The sequence below is a fragment of the Phyllosticta capitalensis genome (assembly GCF_038381095.1).
Source record: "Phyllosticta capitalensis strain CBS 128856 chromosome Unknown BKA78scaffold_13, whole genome shotgun sequence".
In the NCBI taxonomy this organism is placed as follows: Eukaryota; Fungi; Ascomycota; class Dothideomycetes; order Botryosphaeriales; family Phyllostictaceae; genus Phyllosticta; species Phyllosticta capitalensis.
In genome coordinates, this window is record NW_027117451.1 from 458,170 (window position 1) to 478,731 (window position 20,562).

The 20,562-nt window shown below is 55.8% G+C and overlaps 6 protein-coding genes across 6 annotated transcripts; 3 read left to right on the top strand and 3 right to left on the bottom strand.

The window, feature by feature from the left end:
• Nucleotides 1-411: 411 nt before the first annotated feature.
• On the bottom strand, nucleotides 412-2,470 carry BKA78DRAFT_59701 (uncharacterized protein). The gene is made up of 3 exons (XM_066893435.1): nucleotides 2,141-2,470; nucleotides 857-2,082; nucleotides 412-769 (listed from the first exon to the last, which is right to left on the bottom strand). Exons 1-3 carry the CDS (start codon nucleotides 2,254-2,256, stop codon nucleotides 552-554), a joined length of 1,560 nt encoding a protein of 519 aa, XP_066738546.1. The 5' UTR covers nucleotides 2,257-2,470; the 3' UTR covers nucleotides 412-551.
• A 2,165-nt stretch (nucleotides 2,471-4,635) lies between these two features.
• BKA78DRAFT_59714 (uncharacterized protein) lies at nucleotides 4,636-5,523 on the top strand. The gene has a single exon (XM_066893436.1). The coding sequence runs from the start codon at nucleotides 4,722-4,724 to the stop codon at nucleotides 5,304-5,306; it is 585 nt and encodes a 194-aa protein (XP_066738547.1). The 5' UTR covers nucleotides 4,636-4,721; the 3' UTR covers nucleotides 5,307-5,523.
• A 3,283-nt stretch (nucleotides 5,524-8,806) lies between these two features.
• Nucleotides 8,807-10,401, bottom strand: BKA78DRAFT_259227 (N-acetylglucosaminyltransferase-like protein; the record flags this gene model as incomplete). The annotated part of the gene is made up of 2 exons (XM_066885351.1): nucleotides 8,807-8,996; nucleotides 9,047-10,401. 2 exons carry the CDS (start codon nucleotides 10,399-10,401, stop codon nucleotides 8,807-8,809), a joined length of 1,545 nt encoding a protein of 514 aa, XP_066738548.1.
• A 790-nt stretch (nucleotides 10,402-11,191) lies between these two features.
• Nucleotides 11,192-14,365, top strand: BKA78DRAFT_274858 (uncharacterized protein; the record flags this gene model as incomplete). Its single annotated transcript, XM_066885554.1, has 2 exons — nucleotides 11,192-12,469; nucleotides 12,977-14,365. Coding segments are annotated over exons 1-2 (2,565 nt in total), but the record flags the coding sequence as incomplete, so codon positions are not given.
• Nucleotides 14,366-17,841: 3,476 nt separating this feature from the next.
• BKA78DRAFT_327819 (isocitrate dehydrogenase subunit 1 mitochondrial precursor) lies at nucleotides 17,842-19,315 on the top strand. The gene is made up of 4 exons (XM_066889554.1): nucleotides 17,842-17,971; nucleotides 18,043-18,328; nucleotides 18,384-19,110; nucleotides 19,160-19,315. Exons 1-4 carry the CDS (start codon nucleotides 17,939-17,941, stop codon nucleotides 19,242-19,244), a joined length of 1,131 nt encoding a protein of 376 aa, XP_066738550.1. The 5' UTR covers nucleotides 17,842-17,938; the 3' UTR covers nucleotides 19,245-19,315.
• BKA78DRAFT_327821 (bud site selection protein) lies at nucleotides 19,316-20,559 on the bottom strand. The gene is made up of 2 exons (XM_066889555.1): nucleotides 20,316-20,559; nucleotides 19,316-20,267 (listed from the first exon to the last, which is right to left on the bottom strand). The coding sequence occupies exons 1-2, from the start codon at nucleotides 20,336-20,338 to the stop codon at nucleotides 19,460-19,462; spliced, it is 831 nt and encodes a 276-aa protein (XP_066738551.1). The 5' UTR covers nucleotides 20,339-20,559; the 3' UTR covers nucleotides 19,316-19,459.
• Between the last annotated feature and the right edge of the window lie 3 nt (nucleotides 20,560-20,562).

Below are 20,562 nucleotides of genomic sequence, written 5' to 3' on the forward strand. Positions count from 1 at the left end.
CTCGGCGGCTCGACGCGAGGCGGAACGACTCAGGACCTCCATTGACGACACCACGGTATTTGGCGCTCGGGCGCTTTGCTACACGTGGGCAGCCAACAGTGTCAGCCCTCGAGCACACGCCGCCGCCAGCGAACCGCCGATCTTCTCTGCGGCTCTGTTCATATCGAGTCTTGTCAATATTGCTAACCCATATCGGCTGCCGCATCTACCCTTCTGGACCTGGACCTGCATCCTCTTCTGGATCCGCAAATCTTTTTTCCCACATGGTTGACTCGTGCAATCAGATTACAATTCCCGCCCGATACCGCTCCGTCCCTGGTAAAGGGACGCGTGTGTAGATTCCTTCGGAGGTCGCGCCTATATCATACAACCATCGTGGAAGCTTCCGCGCAGCCCTTGGACGGCAGGCTCCGACAATTGCAAAGATATGGCCCACATGAAAAGACCCTGTCCTTCCCATGCTCTTCTAGGGAGGTCGTCCAGGCACCGCCCGGCGAAATAGGAAAATGAACAACACCATCCGTGCCCCTTGAAGGCCCACAACGGATCTACTACTCGATGATAAAGTTCCAAGCGAGCTGCGCGATTACCTGTGCGGGCAAGTCGACGACTCGATAGAAAATCTCGGCCCCTGGGATCACCGTCACCAGGCACACAAACAGGCAGAGGATGTTGCTTCCCCCGGTCGGCCAATTCAAGTCTTGGCTCAGGTGCATGAAGAGCTTGATGCCGGCCGTGTAGATGATGATCGCCTGGATGAGAAAGTAACCTGGTCGTCGTTAGCACTGGATACGAAGGTGCTCGTAAAGATTGCACGCCCAAATGCCAAGGCCCTTGCCGAAAGGGGTAGACTTACTGAAGGAGCGTCGACCAAGATACATGAAGACTGGCTGCTTGAAGATGTTTTGCACAACTTCATAAGTCTCGAGCATGATCATAAAGGCGACGATGATGAGGTAGTTGTCGTCGCGGGCCTGAGGCTGCGTGAGGTCGGCATCGTCGTTGAGTCCTCCAGTCGTGTACAGGCCAGTGTGGGCACGGAGTTCGTTGTTGGCAAACGAGGGCCTCCAAGCAACCCACAGGTACTCCATGATGAAGCCGGCCAGGGCAATGGGTGCGGCAATTGCCCAGGTGGGGCAACGGTAGCTGCCCAAGAAGGGGAACGTTAGTTTGAGGCCGCGCCTGGCTTTGGCCTTGAAGTCCATGTTGATGACGACGTCGGCAAAAAGCAGTCCGGTGGCCGAGTACCATGCCCATGACTGCACCCACCAGGCGGTGATGATGTAGAGCACAAAGGCCTTGACGCGCCACGAGTTCCGGGTGTACGGAATGCAGATCATGGACATGTAGACGGTGTAGCTCTGCAAAAAGACCAGGCTAACGATCCATAGCGTCTGCGAAGGGTAGGCCAGACTGGCCTTTTGCTTGGCAAAGTCATGGACGACCCAGAAGATTTCAAAGAGCGAGTTGAAAAAGTTGAGAAAGTTGGGCAGGTCCTCCGGAGTCGCGACGTTGGTGTGGCCTGTGCTGGTCTTGAAGTCGTCAATGTAGCCGGTGCCAATCTGGTTCAGGATGAGGGCCGCGAGGCCAAACGACACGGTCGTGGGGATCCAGAGGCGGATGCCACGGCGGAAGAGCTGGCTGGCGACGACCTGGCGGACGGGATTCTTGAGAAATGGTACGCAAATGGTGCGAGCGGAAAGCAAGACGATGGACGAGTAGATGAGCGATTGATTCCAAAACAGGACCGACAGGACCTTGCGGAGGATGGACTGGTAGAAGGGACCGTCGGTGACGCCCGTGTCCTTGACGGCAGTCGGAGCAAAGACGGAGAGAAAACACCAGATGAAGGACATGACGACGAGAACACCGCGGACGCCAATGAGGTAGTCATGCTCGGGAGCCGGTGAGGCTGACGAATGCAGCGAAGTCAGGCGCTGGATGGGCGACTTTTCCTCTGGCTTGATTGAGGACGAAGTGTCGAGGTCGACGTCTTGATGACTGACGGTAGCAACTGGAAGACCCATGGCGGCGCGTTGGAGGTTTGTCTGGCTGCTGAAGCCGGCGGGCAGCAGGAAGGAGCTGCAGGAACAAAGTGTCAATGGCTTGTAGAGAAGGTGAGGTGTTGTTCGGCACTGACCGTTCCTGTTCTTCTTTAACAGGTGCCACGCCCGGCCGGCCCAGCTCCAGGGCCGCGTGCACGGCTCTGGGAGGTGCGCGTTGCGGCGCAGTAGTGGTTGGCATGGCTGCAGTCATCCTGTCGAGTCTGTACACGATGGCTTCTTGCCGCTTCCCACCACCCTATAGAGATGGATGGTGTACAGGACAGGCACAGTATGTACAGATTACGGACGCGAGATGCATGGCGCCGACAGAATTGGCTTGGTTTTAGAGGCCAACTGCCGACGAGAGCAGGCCCCAGCAGGTGCAGAAGGCCTGGCTTCAGATGGTGGGTGGCCGTCTGTAAGGGCAGAGGGCAGCGAAGTGTATGCCCGTGGGTAGTTTGTTCTCTGCCCTCGGGTATTCAAGTGCAGTGCCCTACCCAGCAGCCAGGGCCACGACGGGCGGGGATGGGCGGGGCCTCCGACATGGACTGGGGGGCCTGCCTGGCCTGGACTGGAGGACCATCAGTCTGTGATAGGTCTTGTTGTTGCAGTTGCAGTTGCAGTTGCAGTAGCACCGTGGCCACCTAGATATGGCACATGGTTTTGGGCAAGACACCGAGATGAGCGAAGCCATTTTGCAAAAGAAGAAGTGCATGGCGGCATGGCGGATTCGGATGGCGGGCCTGTCCGCAGCGGATGTAGACGTTTCAGCCTGCGTACATCCATGTAGGCACCTATCTCTTGATCTTGTCTTTGCAAGAGTGAAGATTTACATGTAGGAAGATGCTGTGTCTCCCAGATTGACCATGTTCTGGCCGACTCTTCTCACGTGCTGCAAGCCCGCCGTTGATGTTGTTTTTTTCTTCCAATGCTCCTTACCGCCATTCTGTTGGAATTATTTTTCTTTTTCCCCTTCCGCGTCCGCTGCAGCTACCCTGCAATCAGCTGCAACCAGAAATTGGGACGACGCTCGACTGAAAAAATCTGGTGGGTCGGTTGGCGTTTCACGGCCCCCTTGGCCAAGTGTGTAACCCTGCTGGAGATCCACGAATGCCGTGTTCACTCCCTAATTAATAACATCAACAACGGCCACCGCTCTATGTGACACGACGCCGGCCACCTGAGAGAAGCGTGGGAGCGTTGTTGACAAGGTCCATACAGACCGCTACAACAAAACGGCCGCTTGTCCTGCCTGCCTTAGTCTGTACGTAGCAACCCCCTTTTTCTCGGTCGCACCGACTCGGACAGAATAACAAAGAGAATCGTCATGGAAAACGTCATTTCGAGGTTGCCCATGGCATTCCGACGGACCAAAAAAAGGTCCCTGTGAAGCTCAAACCGCGGGGATGATCCCGTCAGCCGCTCAACGTCCGTGCTGGGCGTGCGAACTCCCCCATCATGGCCGCCGTCTTTCTATTTTTTTCTCCCTGTGCTCTTTTTTTTCCTTCTTTCTCGAGGCCTCCGCCGCTGCGGGAAGCCTGAGGCTCCTTGCAACATCCATGGACGATGGGTGGGAGACGTGGAAATGACCGGGAGCGCAACCCAAGACAAGACCACGACGTCCTCACGTCACGACGGCGGCGAGGTGACTTGCGTGGAGCAAGGAAACTTGGCCGCCTCGAGGACAATCTGCCTGATGGCACACGAGTTTTTTCGTCACAAGGGCGCCCGTGTCGTGTCGACAGACACCTGAACACGTTCCGACCGATATAGTGTTACCACGATGGCGACTGCTATATTCGTCCGACAGAGTAAGGTAGTTCGCGGCTGTGTCCGGCCGTCGCCATCCACCTGCCTGCCGTGGTTAAACAGAGGATCAGAGAGGAGATCACGGATGATCAGAGGGCGATATTTTCGCGTTGTGGATGGTTGATCAACAGCAGATGGTCATCATCTGCCTCCATCTCCAGACTATTGGCAAATCAGCAAAATGCTGCGAGGGACAAGAAGAGACATTTATTTTTGCCTACGCCACTATCGCATGCCCTGCTGCTGTCCATGTGGTGGTTGCCCTGACATTCGCTGACAACTCACCTCGACCACTTTGACATCTGCACTGCGCTGCGCTGCTGCGCGGCGGTCAAATCTCCGCTTCTCTCATTTTCGACGCGCACTGCAACTCGTTCTTTGCTTTTGAGACATGACATCATGGTGATCTCCGCCGTCTCGTCGTCGTCGCCTTTCGCCTCTCGGTCGTCTGCACAGAGAGAGCGTGCGCCCGCCACGTCCGTCCGCGCAGTGATCCGTCCCTTTTTGCGATCGTCCCGATTCGGGAAAACGAGCCACCTGGCCAGCCGTCTTCCACCTATCTTTGTCTGTCCGTGCTCTTCTTTCCTCCGCGCCGTCGTCGTTCTTGATGCCAGGCGGTTGGCCAGACTCGCCGCTCGCTGGACGGACGCAGTTCCTGAGCAATGTGGGCCATCCGCCGTCCTTGTTGAACGGTAGACGGGGGCCCGTAGTTCGTATCCATCCACCCAAAAACAAGAACAACAACGAAAGTCTCTCACCGGCGACGGCAGTCGCCCTCATCGCTCCATCACCTCCGTCTCATCTCACCATGTATCCGAGTTGATTGACGCCGACGACTGCCGCCGCCAGCAAAAGTTGCGGAGAAAAATGACAAAAACTGGGCAAAGCGAGATTAGCCCTCCAGCTGGCGGCGCGACACACGCACCGGGCCGGGGCGCTTGCTTGCTTGCATCAACGCGCCTTGTCCTCGGCGGGAGACGACGTGTGGATGGTGAGGGCAACGAGCTGAACCGCAACGTGCGCGCGCCGACAGGCAACATCCAAGCAAGAGAACGCGACAAGGCTGATTTGATGTCTTCTCTCGTGCCGCATGCCAAATTGCTATCTCTCCCCAACCAGCGAGTGCCGCGGTCGGCAACCAGCATTGATTGCAGCGGCGGCCGACCGAGACGAGACGAGACGAGACGAGACGACAGCCTGGGCCCGCCAAAAGGAAAAGCAGAGAACAAGAATGCGAGATGCCCATATGCCATGCATCTACCCATTCATATTCGACGATTCCATCCACGGACCTCTGCTGCCGCCACCTTCATACCAAGCCTTCGTCTATTCATTCGCCTGCGTGCTTGGTTGCCCGCTCAAGGATGCTACCTATGCGATGCGATGCCATGGCCCGCGAAAGCAAGCCAGCGTTGGAGTAGCGTGGTCGCGACCTGGTTAGCTTCCCTCTAGCTCAGCCTGTCAGGGCTGTCTATTCCGTTGTCTAGTCTAGCCCATGGCCATCTAGCCCAGCCGTTCCTGCAGCTTGCCCTGGCCCCATCCCCCATCCAAACCCAAATGCCGTTGCCCAAGCACACGCATCCACCCAGGCCGTGACAGCTTCGCGACATCTCCGCTCCGCTGCCCGCCCCGGCATTATTGAGCACATCTCCTCTGGTCCGCTGTCCGTCTGTCCTGCCAGGACACGGACGGAAGAAGAAAAAAAAAAAAAAGAGATGGATTGGATGCCACGGGCGCCACGCCCTACCCTACCCTACCCTGGTACGCCGCCCTGCCTGCGCGCTAGATTGGTCGGTAGGCTAAAATGCCATGTGCGCACCCGCCGCCGTCAGCCCGCCTCTTCGCCTCCATCAGCCGAGAAAAAAACCTAAATGCAGCCGCATCCCATCAGGAACCGGACCGGCGGCTTGTGTTGCGGTCGCCGGTCGCAAAGGGGGGTGAGTGGGTGGTGGCCAGATTTGGTGTGATTTCTGGCTGGCGGGCACATGGTCGAAAGGGGGGGGTGTAGGCTTTGCGCCTGCTCGACGCCTTGTCGTGGTAGGTTGGTCTCTGGCAGACTCGATGGACACGTTCGTCGAAAAATCGAAGGCCCATCATCTCAATAAATGCAAGTGCGTGGTCTTGTACCCTTAGCAGACGGCTCCCCTGACCACCTACCACCTACATTACCTACCTTACTCATCACCACATCCCCAATCACGTCATCGTCAGTGGACAAACTCAAGGTCCCAGCCGCTGCCGCCACAACCTTTCCCCCCCCCCCCCCCCCCCCCCCCCCCCCCCACGCACTCTTTCTCCTCCCGTCCCTTTTTCCCGGGCCCGTGGCAAATGACAGAAAAAAGGGGGAACCAAACGACAGGGGAAAAAAAATTATTACAATAAACTTTTCCGCTCCTTGGCAGCGGCGGGCCGGGCCCGGCGCCCCGGAAAGACGGGAGCGGGCACCGTCGGTCAGGTAGGTGGCTGTACCTTGGGGGAGACTTGGCTCTCTGGCAATCGAAGGTAGATTGGGTGAATTTGTGATGGATGTGCTGCTGCACAAGCTGCTGCTGCGCTGCGCCGCGCCGCTGCATCATCACTGTCAAAGTTGCTGTTTATCTGCCTTTCGTTTCTGTGCCCGTCTGTCTGGCCATGTGCGTAGCCGCTCCGCTGCATTGCAGGTGGACCGGCAGACGGACGGGGCAGACGGCCTCCGACCATAGCAGAGATATTGTCCGGCGGAGCAGAGCAGGCTATTGCAGGAGAAGGCGGGCGAGAAAATTTGCGAAATCCAAGGAATTTTAAGGAAATTGTTGTTTGGACATGGGGAATTTCTGGTCCATTGTTGACTTGCACCGACTACTGCACGGCTGGCTCACGTCTAGACATTGAAGGGAGAGAGCAGGAATGGCAGCGATGCAGGCATGGATGCGTTGCGTACGTACGTGCTTGCCACGCGGGCATCGAATCTCCCTCTTCTCTCTACCTCAGACAATGACGGATCGAACAAAGGCAAAAGAAAGCGCAGAGAAGGGTTCGAGAAGGAATGGAGGACAGATGGGTGGAGATGAGCCTCGGCATTCATATATCCTCAGAATCCACGTGTTGATGTAGACACATGTACTTGGAGGTTGGAGGTCGATCACAAGTGACAGCAAAGCCAACTAACTGACCACTCGAGCGATTATTGTCCAATCGTGCTATTCAGCCTTCCCTCGGCTGCTGCGCCACGGCTTAGCCAGCCAGCAGTCAATCCAATCTTACTCATGTAAAAGACCTTTGCGGACGATTTGTTGCGCTCGCCTCCATCATGAATCTGCCCGGGCTGAACTTGGCGTGGCGTGGTATTTCGCTTTGGTTGATGAAGGACTGGCTGGTTGACTCACTTTGTACTTGACTGCCTCGAAGAGATAGATGTGCTGATGTAGGCGGCGCAGGCAGGCAGATGAACCCCAAAAACTAACGCGAGATGGACGAGCGGGGCAGAGGCACAGAGGAAAGAAAGAAAATGGCGGTGCGCGAGGTGACTTGGCCTACGTACTCTGCCTGTATGTCTCTGAGCTAGCTGTATGTCTCTGCTGTAGGCATGTATGTAGGCCATCACGTTGCCTTGCGTGGCGTCCGTTGCAGTGTATCTCTCACCTGCCTGTCTCACTCGAGTCCTTATCAACGCGCAGATGATGGACGGCATACAGATGGGCGGTGGCGAGTATCAAATTCGAAAAACAGACAAAGTACAAGGCAGATCAGATCATCAGCGCATGCATTGCTAGTGCGCCGCAGCGGCTTCGCGTCGTGTATATGCAGTTGCAAGTCCCTCGCTCCATAAGTGAGTGAGCATATGTACTTCGTCCCCATCACATGTCGTCCCATCTTCAGCAAAGACTCCCTCTGCCTTCATCCCTTCCTCGATGACCATCTCCAGTGAAAAGTAAGGACGTTGATCCACCCCCAGTGCTCCTGTCCCAATCGGTCTATTCCATCCGTCTGCCCATCCGTTTATTCCCTATATCATGACACATTAAGAACAGAGATACAGCTAGCGCTCCCTTTGTCGGTTTTTCTCTTGCAAGTGGTGGTGGTTGTAGAGGTGGTTGGAATGTTTGCTTTGCGGTCGGTCCGGCCCGGCCCACTGCGCACTAACGCCCGTTGCCTGGTAGGTCGTTGGCCCAAGGTGGTGCAGCGGGGACGGCAGCGTGTCGTATCGCTTTGTGACGGTGGCAGACAATGGGACCGTTGTTTGTTGCAAGGACGAGCCGTACGTCGTCCCGCCTTGCGGATCGTGATGCGATGCGTGTCGTGCGCAAATTTCCCCAGCCCCCTCTCACCCAACCATCCGGCTCGCTCGCGTAGCACCCAAAAAGGAACTGGTGCGAGCGTGGTGCGAGAAAAGAAAGAACAAAATAAAAAAAAAAAGGCAATGGACAAGAAGGAGGCTGTCTTGAAAAGCCATTGAGAAAAGAACACATTTACAAGAAAAGCAGCAGCAAGTGCTCTGCTTTGCTAGCGCATACATGCATAGGATGTACGGTGCGCTCGGATGATGCAGGGAAGCGATTGCAGTCATGAAAGAAACGGGAAAGGATGGTTGGCGGAGATGCATGCATGCAAGGCGCAGGGGCAGGCAGCGGTGCTGCGCTGCTGGGAACCGACGGGCTCGATGCACCTTCGTCGTTCTGGTGCAGCACAACGTGCAGCCAAGCTGAAAAACTTTTGGGGGGCCGACGGATGCCCACCTTGCTGACTGCTGCTTCTGCATGCTGCTGCTGCTGCCATCTGCCCTCGCCCGCTGGCACACGACAGGAAAAGAGGGTTTGTTCTGATCGACGTGTGCACAAAGCAACTAGCGCGGGCCGCTTGCTGCAACTCCAGCCCTCTCTTCGATCTGGTGATGTAACTTTCAACTGCAACTGCGCTCAAGACGAGAGGAGGCGCAAACCAGATTGGTGCGCGCACAGCACCTGCGGAGCGGATTACGAACGAGCCGTCGGGTTCCAGTTGCTGTAGTTGACGAGCTGGCGCGCGTTGCCGTAGATTCCCATGGATGCGTTCAGCACCAGGTAGAAGGGGTAGAAGAATGAAAACATGATGATCATGCGGCGATTGACAAATTCAGACCGGACAGTTGCCGTGATCCACAGAGTCATGATAAGACAGAGCACCCTAATCAAAAGTCAATAGACTGATCGTAGCTGCAAGGGACATGTACTCACGTGATGACCAGGAACCAGATGGACACGGGGTACTGGAACCAGATGAGCTTGGCCAGTCCCATTGGGTTCTTGGGCCACTTGGTGACGATGAATCCGGCGACCATGCAAGTGTACTGGGTGACGAGATAGTACGAAACCTCACGAATGGCCAGGAGTTGCAAGAGACCAACGCGGACCTTGAGACGACGGGGAGTTGCGTCCGGGGACTTGTTGTAGGCGAGCTTGACGTGCTTGATACTGGCCTGGGTCCATCCCTGAGCCCAGCGCAGACGTTGCTTCCAGAAGGACTGGAAAGTGGTGGGGGCCAGTTCATAAGAGACGACGTTCAGATCGTGGACAGCCTTGGCACCACGAGAAATGGAGCGCAACGCCGAGTCGATATCTTCAGTAAGCATGTCGCCGTCCATCTTGAGGTCGCGGAGCAGAGAGCCACGCCAGTAGCCGTTGGAACCACAGAAGAGACCAAAGTCCCACATGAGGGCACGTCCAGGGTGAGAGACGGCATAAATCTTGTCAAACTCGACGGCAATCATGCTTGCCAGAATGCACTCGTCAGTGTTGAAGACGACGCAGCGGCCTTGAACAATGTCGATAGTGCTGTCCTGGCAGAAGCGCTCAGCAGCCCAACGAGGACCGTACGGGTGAGGGTAGTGGTCGCAGTCGTAAATGGCAATGACGTCGGCACCCGTGTCAAAGGACAAGAAGTAGTTGAGGTTGTCGGCCTTGCTGGTCGAGTTGGGGACCTTGATGACACGGCACTGGGGATACTTGAATTGAAGGTCGCGCAGCTGGGACTCCAAAGGCTCAATGGGCTTGGGAGTGTTGTAGAGAAGGTTGATGCGGATCCTGTCGACGGGGTAGACAATCTTGGTCAGCGCGTGGAGGGCGCGTTCCATGATGATGTCCTTTTCGTTGGGCAGGTAGGCGACGATGAGAATGTCGAGCAGAGGCAGATTGGCATCTGGGGTAGGAAAGGTCCAGTCCTTCTCTTGAACCTTGGTGACGGCCTTGCGAGAGTCATTGACGGGGCCTAGCGAGAGGAAGGCCTCAATGACGGTCGAGGCGGAGATGTAAAAGTTGGTGGCCAGGTAGAAGAACCAGAAGATGCCAATTGCCTTGTGAGTGGCAACCATGTAGATTGAGATGGAAAAGACAAAGTAGGAAAAGACGAGGCCGAAGGGAGTCCATTCCGTGATGAAGGCCGAGATGCGCTGCAGCAGAGGAGATTTGGCAGGCTTTGCAGGCGGAGGAGGGGGAGGAGGGGGAGAGGTCGAGGCAGAGGGACTGTACGAGACCTTGGGACGGTCCTCGTCAATGTTGACGGAGAAGTCTCTGCTGTCGGACGGGGACGACATGATTAGAGGTGAGGTGGGGAAGACCGAGACGTGAACGACAGGATAGAGCTCAAGAGCTCTGGAGAGGGAGAGGTTTTAAGACGCGTAACGAACGAAGATGGGGAGAGATAGTGAATTGACCGGGAGGCGGAGGTGGACAAGAAAAGAGAAAACCTAAGAGGTAGGAGCCCAGGTGAAGGTGGGTCGGCTGGAGCTGGACTGGGACGCGTTCATGATGGGCCGTGGTCTGTGGGTTGCCTGCCGTAGGGTGCCTGCGCCTGTCACTCTCCAGCCCACGACCGGGAGAGATGGTCATGACAGGGGCAGGACGAATGTGCATCAATGGCAATATTGGACCATGGAAGACCAGCGAGGGATGATCTGCATAGATTGCGGACGACAGCCAGCGGACAGCCCGACGCGCCGTGATAGAACATATTCAGTATCCTTGCTGACGGCTGCAGCGCTTTTTCCGCGGCGGTGGCGACATTCATCTCACTTCTTCTCGGTGAGTGAGAGTAGATAGTATCGGTACCTGACATGGGAATCTATCTGATCGACTGCCTGCCAAGAATCGGCCCGACGACACCACCACCGCTGTTGTGCCACCCGACGACTTGGCAGCCCGCCCCCTGTTCGCTAGGCTGCCGCCCCCTGTCCGCCTGCTCCGTACCTGACAAGCCCGGCCTGCCTACCCTCTGCGTACCTCTGTGCAGTGCATGCAGGGACCGGGGGCATGGCACCCATACACTCTCCACCGCAGGGCCTGACACCCTCTGCTCTGCTCTTTTTCCATTTGCGACCTGTTTCTATCGCGTCCTGAACCTCGCCGCTGCCCGCTTTTTGTACTCCAAAGGGCCGGCGAGTCCTCGCAAATTCGTCTTCTCTTCCCAGTCGTTCGCTTTCCCCCAAAATGTTGCTCCCAAAAGAGCTCCCCTCCCTGGCCGGAGCTGCCCTCGTCCTTGTTCTCTCCCTCTCACAGCTCGCCGTTGCCGCTGATTCAGACTGCTCTTGCGGCTTCTCTGACGAGTCCACCGGGAATCTCTTCACCGAGTCTCTGATTCAATACTTCAACGAGACTTCTGACCTCAGCGAATTCGTTATTGAGGACTTTGAGCACAGGGTCGAAAAGAGCTGGAACAGCAAATACCGCCAAGGTGCCTCCAAGGACAATGTCGTCGCCAATGGTACAACTCTTGAGCTCTACTGCGACCCTTCTACCGACCAGCATCTTGTCAATGGCGGTAGTGTCAGGTCCAAACGCCGCGACATTCTCCATGGTACATTTCGCTCCTACGTGCGCGGCCCGCAGTCGGGCATGGGCGGAAGCTCCATGACTATGCGCGTCCTCTTCAACGAGACCGAGTCTCTCGAAATGAACATGATGAACACCGACACCTACTCAGACGCCTGGGTAAACACTCTCATGGAGGCAGAATGGCCTGACCGCTCACTCGGCATCAACTACACAGTCATGGGCAACAGCTCCGTCACCAATGGCACAGTATGGCCTTACGACTACATGGAGTTGCGCATGGACTGGACAGAGAAGGAAATCCGCTGGTGGGTTGCTGGCAACAACAGCCGCAATGCGACCAAGAAGGAAGATGGCAAGGTCCCTGTGACTCCCAGCCAGTTTTACTTTCGCCATTGGTCCACGGGCAACACCTACACCATGGAAGGACCTCCCTACTGGCGCTCGCCGGCCAATGTAGCCTGGTTCCGCGGCTTTTTCAACACCTCGACTATGACGACCAAGCAGCACGAGGAATTCGACAAGCGCTGCACCGTCCAAGACGCCTGCTCGATCGATGACATGAGTCTCCGTCTCGTCTCAAACTACTCGCACAATGCCACGGTCAAGTACAAGCATCACGAGGCCAAGGGAGGTCTTCTCACTGCTCCCATTTACATTTCCGTCATTTGCGTCTGCTTCTCGACATTCCTCCTCATCCATGCATTCATGCTCAGGATCGGGAGCAAGGCAACCTCCGGTCATGGTCATGGCGCACCCAAGAGCGACTCTGGCTCTGAGACTGACCGCACTTCATCGGATGCCCCTCCATACCAGTCGGCTGAGGGCAGCTTTGTAGCGTCCAGCGGTGTGACTCCGCACCAGACAAGACCATCGACGCCGGAGAGAAGGATGATGGCAGAAGGCATGGGAATGCCTCGCAGGCCTGACCTCACACCATACGGATCTTCTGGGCCCTCGACTCCTCTCCCACGCTACCACAGCACAGAGTACATGGGGATGGCTCCACGCTACCAGAGCACTGAAAACATTCCAAGATACGACGAGGATGTCATTAGCCCAATTTCCTCCACGCACACACTGCATGGTACGCCTTCCACGCACACACTGCATGGCACGCCCTCCACACAGACGCTGCACGGTGATGTTCCCCAATCGCCTTCTGGCGCGTCTTCGATCAGGAACCCTGTCGTCTACACCAACTCCGCCCTCATGTCCGATTATGCGCTGGCTGGATCTGCTCGAGACTCGGCCCAGACTCTTGTCCACCCTGGAAGTCCATTCTCTTCGCTTCCCAAGTCACCAACCACGCAGACATGGTCGCCAAAGAACAGAGACAAGGTCTTTGGTGAGGCAAAGGTCAAGGAAATCCAAGAAAAGGAGGCAAAGGAACACCCTCTCAAGACGACGCAGAACGCCGCACCAGACGCGAAGAACGACAAGCTCCCCACGGCAAAGAAGCAGCGCGTCGACTACCTGGCCGGACTTGTCGCCCTTTGCTCGCTCTTCGTTACCCTTATCCATTTCCACCTTACTTACGTCCCTGCTGTCGTCATTCCCGGCGCCCCACAACACTACAAGAGTGAACTGTGGGCGCAAAAGCTCATCTCTCCCTTCATCATGAACCAAATGTGGCTTGGTGTCTTCTTCACCACTTCGACGCGTTTCTTGTCGGCTCGTTATTTCCGCGAGGGAAAACTGGAAGTCATTGCGGAGCGTGCTGTCAAGCGTACGCCTCGTCTTCTGATTCCCGTCACGGCCATGGTCATTTTCGAGTACTTTTGGATTGACGTCGGCGCGACCAAGTACCTGGAATATGTTCCCTCCATCTCGTGGTCGACGTGGGCCTATGTCTCCAAGTTCCCCGACCCAGGCCATTTCATCAGCGAGGTTCTCGAGCTGGTCTACCTGATTCCCAACGCCGTGCCGCAGGTCACCTACAACTACTGCACTGGTGTGCTCTGGACCATTGCCGTCCAGCTTCAGGGCTCGTGGGTCGTTTTGCTCGGCGCCATCCTCGTCCGCGAGATCAAGACGCCGTGGAAGCGATTCGGCTACTACTTGTTCTGCGTCGTCAACAACTGGTACGCAAGGAACTGGGGCACCTTCTTCTGGCTCGGCCTCATGCTCACGGATCTCGACATCACCTACAAGTGGCGAAAGTTCCTCTACCCCCGCCCTGCCGTGTACTACCCGCTCATCAGTTTCTGCATCATGATGACTTGTGCCGGTTTCCTCATGAACCTGCTGCCTCAGTGGTACACCTGGAACTTTTCGACGCACGAAAACGACATTCACCCAGACCAGGAGACGGGCAAGCCGCTAGGCGAGACGGAGCGCGGTGGATATCCCAACTACTACGAGCCACGCTTCAACATGTTGCTCTTCGCCGTCGGCATGCAGGCCATTGTCGAGCTCAGCACGGTCGTTCAAAAGCTGCTCTCCTTCAAGCTGCTCGTCTGGGTGTTCCCGCACATCTTCACCATCTACCTCATCCACGGCTTCATCTTCTGGAGTTGGGGCAGCTGGGTGCTGTACTCGCTGGCCAAGCTCTCGCTGCCGTACTGGGTGATGATGCTCGTGACGGGCCTGACTTCGTACGCGTTGATCTTTCTGTCGCTCCCCATCATCACGCCCGCCATCGAGATCCTCGGCCGCGACATCACCATCCACGTCTGGGAGGAGGCGGTCGAGAGGCCGCCGCCGCGTCGCGCAACCCTTTACCCCTTCCCCAAGGGCTACCTGGGCGTCAAGGAGTCGGCTGTCGCGGAGGCTACGGCGACGACGACGGCCGTCCCGAGTGAGAAGGACCGTCCATTGAACGAGAAGGTCGGCGAGCTGGATGAGCGCAACGTCATTTGAGGAGATTGGGCAATAACAACGCATATAGACCGGAACTGGCTTATTTTGGCGTGGGTGGGCGTGTCGTCATGTTTATGTACCGGTTTAGCTTTTCTGATTTTTCTCTCGTCTACGTTTGCCATTCAGAATCTAGGTACCTACCTTGCTACTTTTTCACCTCGTGACTACCTGTAGGAGGTGGTCGAATTTGTATGTAACGCATCTTCCAACGGTCTCATGAGACTTTTCCTCACGTAATGCATCTCTTACCTACTTGCTCTTCCGATATGAATTCGTCCCAATCTAACATATCCTGTTTGTGTGTCTGCTGGATGCTCTGTCGAAGGCAACAGATGTCTACCCATTATCACTTCATCTCCCCAGTTCTGACCCCCTCCTGCATCACTGATCTTCCTCTCTTCTTCCCGGTCTTAGACTCTCTGCTAGCCCATGGGTCGCAGCTACTCCTCCATCTCGAAACGATAAACATTCGCCGAATTGGAATAGACCAAAGAGACCGAGGAAGTAAAGTCGCCACGCACGCGCAGAAGTACGCCGTCGGCCGCATCATCCCGCAGGCGCGTACAGAAGCGAGCGTACAGTGGAAGCCAATCAATGATTCAGCCGAGTCATCCACGTCCATGCCTTCTTATTCAACCTGCCTGCTCAAGTCTTCTTCCATCTAGTGATTGAAAATCATTCGGACTAGATGGATAGAGTGTTGTTTCGCTACCTGCCTCCTGCCTCCCAGTCAGTCAATCCGCACAGCCACCATTCCATCCACCGTTGCACGCGCGCTCTCCTCGTTCTCCACTGTCCATACAACTGTCCAGCCACCTCACGCTCCCTCCCTCCCTCCCTCCCTCCCGGTATGTAGCTTCGACGCTCAAGCCGCTGCTTCTGTGGCTTTGCTTGCGTGCTCGCCTCGCAACCGGCGAATACGACGTATGTACGAGCTAGGTAGGTAGCCATAGAGTGAGCAGCACATTGGACGTTGTCCGGGGTATTTTCAGCATCAAGGCCCAAAAACTTTTTTTGAAAAAAAAAAAAAAAAAAAACTCCGTCCGTCGTGCATATGGATATACGACGCGCATGGCCCACCTCACCTCACCCACCACTACATGCGTAGGTACGTCTGCATTCTGCATGCACATCGCCTGCCTGCCTGCCTGCCCACCTGCCTGCCTAACAACCGACAGACTGTGTCTACCTATAGACAGAGAAGCACGCACGGCCTCCCGCTACGGACCGCACAAAAACGCATCTCGTCGTCATTGGGTGTCTACGCCTAATGTAGGTAGCGTAGCCACCACCACCATACATCTCCCACGATTGTAAGAATAGCAGCTAGCTACATAGCCCGTACGTAGCAACGGTTGAAATGGCCGTTTCGTTGGATCGATAAGAATAGCAGCAACGGTAGGTAGGGAGCCAAGGCAAGCAGGGCCTCCACGTCCTCTCTTTCTCCCCTCTCCACGCTCCCCCCACACCACCTTTATGCGCGTGGTTTCGCTCCCTGTCTCTTGTTGATGCTGGTTCTTTTGTTGTCGTTGTTGCGGTCGAGAGGCTTTTTCGTTGTCGCCATCACCTGCTAGGCATTTTGAGCCACCGCGCGCTTCGCGCTTTGGGCGTTGCGTGCGGAAAAGGCCAGCAAGGCCGCCGCCGCGCTGCATGCATGCAAGCAGAATCTCGCCGAAGCGAATGGATGGAGCGTCAGTTGCTGTGTCTTGATTCAAGACGAGTGCAGCAGCAAGAGGCTGGTAATATGGGGAGTGTGTGGAAAGGTCAGTGATGAATGGATGACAGTCAGAGGACAGCCAGCGCGTCCAAGGTCGCAAAGACGGTGGCGATGGAGACAAGTTGGCGAGCAGGACCGGCTTGGGGATTTGTTCGGCGAATAATAATGCTGACTACTGCTGTGTGCGTGGTTTGCCGCGAATGGCTTGGATGCCTGAAGTGTTGTTGGCTGAACAGTGTAGAGTAGGACTTTATGAGATCTTGAGCAATCACGAAGGTGTTGGTCGGTTTCTTTGCGCGGTAAGAGTCAAATATTGATGGGTATTGATGTGCGCATTAGAGGTTTGTCGACTGCTACGTTCATGTCAGGACGAAGGAAATGGATAGTCGGGTGGTCTTCAACGACGTCCATTCATTTTACTTGGAAATTGAAATCGTTCACACGATAGTAGGCAGGAAGTCATTGTCCGAAAATGGAGGGCCCAAATCGTCGCAACCAGAGAGTCGATACGTGCTGGTTTCCATTGTCGAAAGAATCGCCGTACTACTCACCTGCAGGGAGATTATGTAGGGATAAGAGAACTGCTGTTTTTCGGCAGCGAAGAAGACCTCAGATAGCGGAAAAGACAGGAAGCGAGAGGGAGAACATGCGACTTTGTTTCCAGGAAGGCTTGTGGCGAAGTGCGGGTTGTAAATAGAGGAAATGGATATGGATGGCGGCTATCATCGTAGAGGAGCAGGCAAACACGGATTTTGGCGCTGGATGCTGGATTTTTCGATTGGTATGTAGAGGAGCAGCATAGTTGCGTCGTACTGAGACTGGACTCTGGCAGGTGACATGGCCAAACGTGCTCTTGATGCTCACTGGCCAAAAGGAAGCGCACCAATGCCATGGCCTGTCAGGGGAAGACTCCTGATATGAAAGCGGAACGATAATGAGCCTGGACTTTGGAACGAGTTCCTGAAATTCCGCGAGTCCAGTTGCCCGTGATGCCACGGCTCTGTATGCTCAGACCCTTGGACGGCAAGGACGGCTGAAATAGTCTCGATTTCCTCAAGATCCCACACTCTTGGACATAAGTGACATGTCTCTACCGAGTCCAGCGACGCGATCTGGCATGGTTTGATTCTTTTTGTTGATTTGTTCTTCACGTAAAATGGACATGGTGATTCTTCCGCAGTAATTCGGCATGTCCAATACTCGGAAGATTGTTGGTCCAGAAATGGAGTGCATTCAAGGTTTTCTGGAGACTGATGGAATGCACTAGCGTTCCAACCGGCCTTGACTACCACCTACCTGGTTCCACTGTTGAAAGGGAGAGATGGTTTAGAAGAGACGGCTTGGAATGAAAGATATTTGTAGACAAAGCAAAATGATGAAAGATAGAAAAGTGCCGAGCCAATGATTGAAACCTGTCACCAGTAAACATCAAACACGACAGTGAGGATGCAAGGTGCCAAATAATGATAGCTGTCAGGTGTCAAACAACTTGACATGCAGTGTTGATCAGGAGTGAAGAAGATGCAGCAGCTCGGGCGGGCGGGCGGCGAGGCACCGCGATCAGTTGCCGAGCAGTGGCCGAATGCGTCGGAAGCAACCCGGGCATGCGCCTTGGCTCTGCCCAGCTTTGCACACACCTCCAAACCTGCTATCAATCTCCGCCGCATCAATCTGTTCCGCTCTTCCTCCAGCACCTTTTACCTACTGCCGTCGAACATCTCAAAATGCTGGCTCGGAGCTCTACTCGGTCTGCCCAGGTAAGCCTGCGCGCATCTCGTCCTCGCGCCCAAGACAAGACCATGGTTGCTAAATCGAAGCCTTTCTGCAGACCCTCCTGCGGGGTGCCACGCCGGCCACGCGCACCTTTGCTACCGTCCAGTCCGACATCTTCAAGCCTACCAAGTTCGGCGGCAAGTACACCGTCACTCTGATCCCCGGTGACGGTATTGGTCTCGAGGTTTCCGAGTCGGTCAAGCAAATCTTCAAGGCCGACAATGTCCCCATTGAGTGGGAGCAGGTCGATGTTAGCGGAATGGACTCTGGCAACAAGCAGACCGAGGAGCTCTTCAGGGAGTCGATTGCCTCGTTGAAGCGCAACAAGCTGGGTCTCAAGGGTATGCGCCCCCACGGTCGAACGGAAGCAGCAAACGCTCAGACTCTCCGCTCTAGGTATCCTCCACACTCCCGTCGAGCGCTCCGGCCACCAGTCTTTCAACGTCGCTCTGCGCCAGGAGCTTGACATTTACGCCTCCATCGTCCTGATCAAGAACATTCCCGGCTACGACACCCGCCACAAGAATGTCGACCTCTGCATCATCCGTGAGAACACCGAGGGCGAGTACTCCGGCCTCGAGCACCAGTCTGTCCCCGGCGTCGTCGAGTCCCTCAAGATCATCACCAGGGCCAAGTCTGAGCGCATTGCCAAGTTCGCCTTTGCCTTTGCCCTGGCCAACAACCGCAAGAAGGTCACCGTCATCCACAAGGCCAACATCATGAAGCTTGCCGACGGTCTTTTCCGCAACACCTTCAAGAAGGTCGCCGAGGACTACCCCACTCTCGAGACCAACGACATGATTGTCGACAACGCCTCGATGCAGTGCGTCTCCAAGCCCCAGCAGTTCGACGTCATGGTCATGCCCAACTTGTACGGCGGTATCCTGTCCAACATTGGCGCCGGTCTCGTCGGTGGCCCCGGTATCGTCCCCGGTTGCAACATGGGCCGCGAGGTCGCCGTCTTCGAGCCCGGCTGCCGTCACGTCGGTCTCGACATCAAGGGCAAGGACCAGGCCAACCCTACTGCCATGATTCTCTCCGGTTCCATGCTCCTGAGGCACCTTGGTCTCGACGACCACGCCAACCGCATCTCCAAGGCCGTCTACGATGTCATTGCCGAGGGGTAAGTTTTCCGCGTCTCAGAAATGAAGAAGATTCTGACACCCAGACAGCAAGACGAGGACGCACGACATGGGCGGCAACGCCTCCTCGCAAGAGTACACTCGCGCCATCCTGGACAAGATGGACAAGCAATAAGCGCGTGCAATTGACCCAATAGACAAAAACTAGAAGGTAGGCATGGCGGGCTGTTGGTTAGGTTGTATTTATAGCCGTAAATAGCTTGCTTTCATTGCGTATGATATCAATCCCATTTTTACCCCCGACGCCGTCCCAACGCCAAACAAATGCACTCGGGTATAGCTCGCACTTTGAGTAAACGACTCCGGATATTGTGCCACAGCGCTCGATGCTCAAAAAGCAGTTTTCCTCCTCCTGCCGGTGTACTTGGACGTTGCCTTGACGACCTTTCCCTTTCTCTCCATCTGATCCTTCTTCTTCAGAATCCATGCCTTGCTGCCCTTCTTCGACTCTGCCTTCTTTTGTTGCCTCTTTCTCATTTCGACAACATCGACGTTGCTCATGCCCTTGACGACGCCAGTAATGTCGCCCTCCAGCTCACCACCGCCGACCGTCAGAACCAGGTAGACCTTGACGCTCTTGGTGCCCGGGTCGTCCTCGAGCAGACCAGCACCAAACCCCGCCTTCATGGCTGCCTCGGCAATCATCTTCTTTTGCTGGTCATTCTTGGGGTAGAACTGGCACACGGCGCGTCCACCTCTGCGAAGACTTGCGTACAGACCGTTGAAGAATCGCGACAAACGACCGGCAGCCGTCTCCTCTGCGCTCTCGGCGTTGCAAAGCCATTGGACCGCACTGATGCTGATGGCAGCGTCAAAAGTGCCTGCTCTGAAGGGAACGCCCTGGCCTGCGTCTGCGAGAAACAGGTCGCCCTCGACCTCGCGCTCCAGCGCCACGCCGAGCATGCTGCCCGAGATGTCCATGCCGATCCAGGTGTGGGGGCCGCCGTCTTCGGGTTCGACGGCGGAGAGGAGCTGGCCGGAGAGACCGGAGCCGCAGCCGACGTCGAGGATGAGGGAGGGGTGCTTGAGGTCCAGAAGCTCGAGGGCGCGGTTCGTCATTTTGGCTTGGATGTTTTGGATACGTGACGACGTGGTGTACTTTTTCGACTCGAGATCATTGTAGAAGAGATCGGGGGGACTATAGAGCGTTAGAAGATGTCGGAGGCATGCGCATCGCACTTCTTACAGAATATCTTCGGGGCGCGACATTTTGGCGGATTATTCTGGGCACAGGAAATTGACGGAAAGTGCAAGGCAAAGCAAGCGTAGCGGCTTGAATACGACCAGATCAAATAGTCCAGAAAACGTGTTGCGGGGGCACGAGGATGGGCGCGAGGCGGAGCGGTGATGGAGAACCAAAAGTTTGGAGTTGACTGATTCGCAAAGTGTGGATAAGATAGTGCACTGACTCGGGCGTGGGTGCTTCCGCTTGC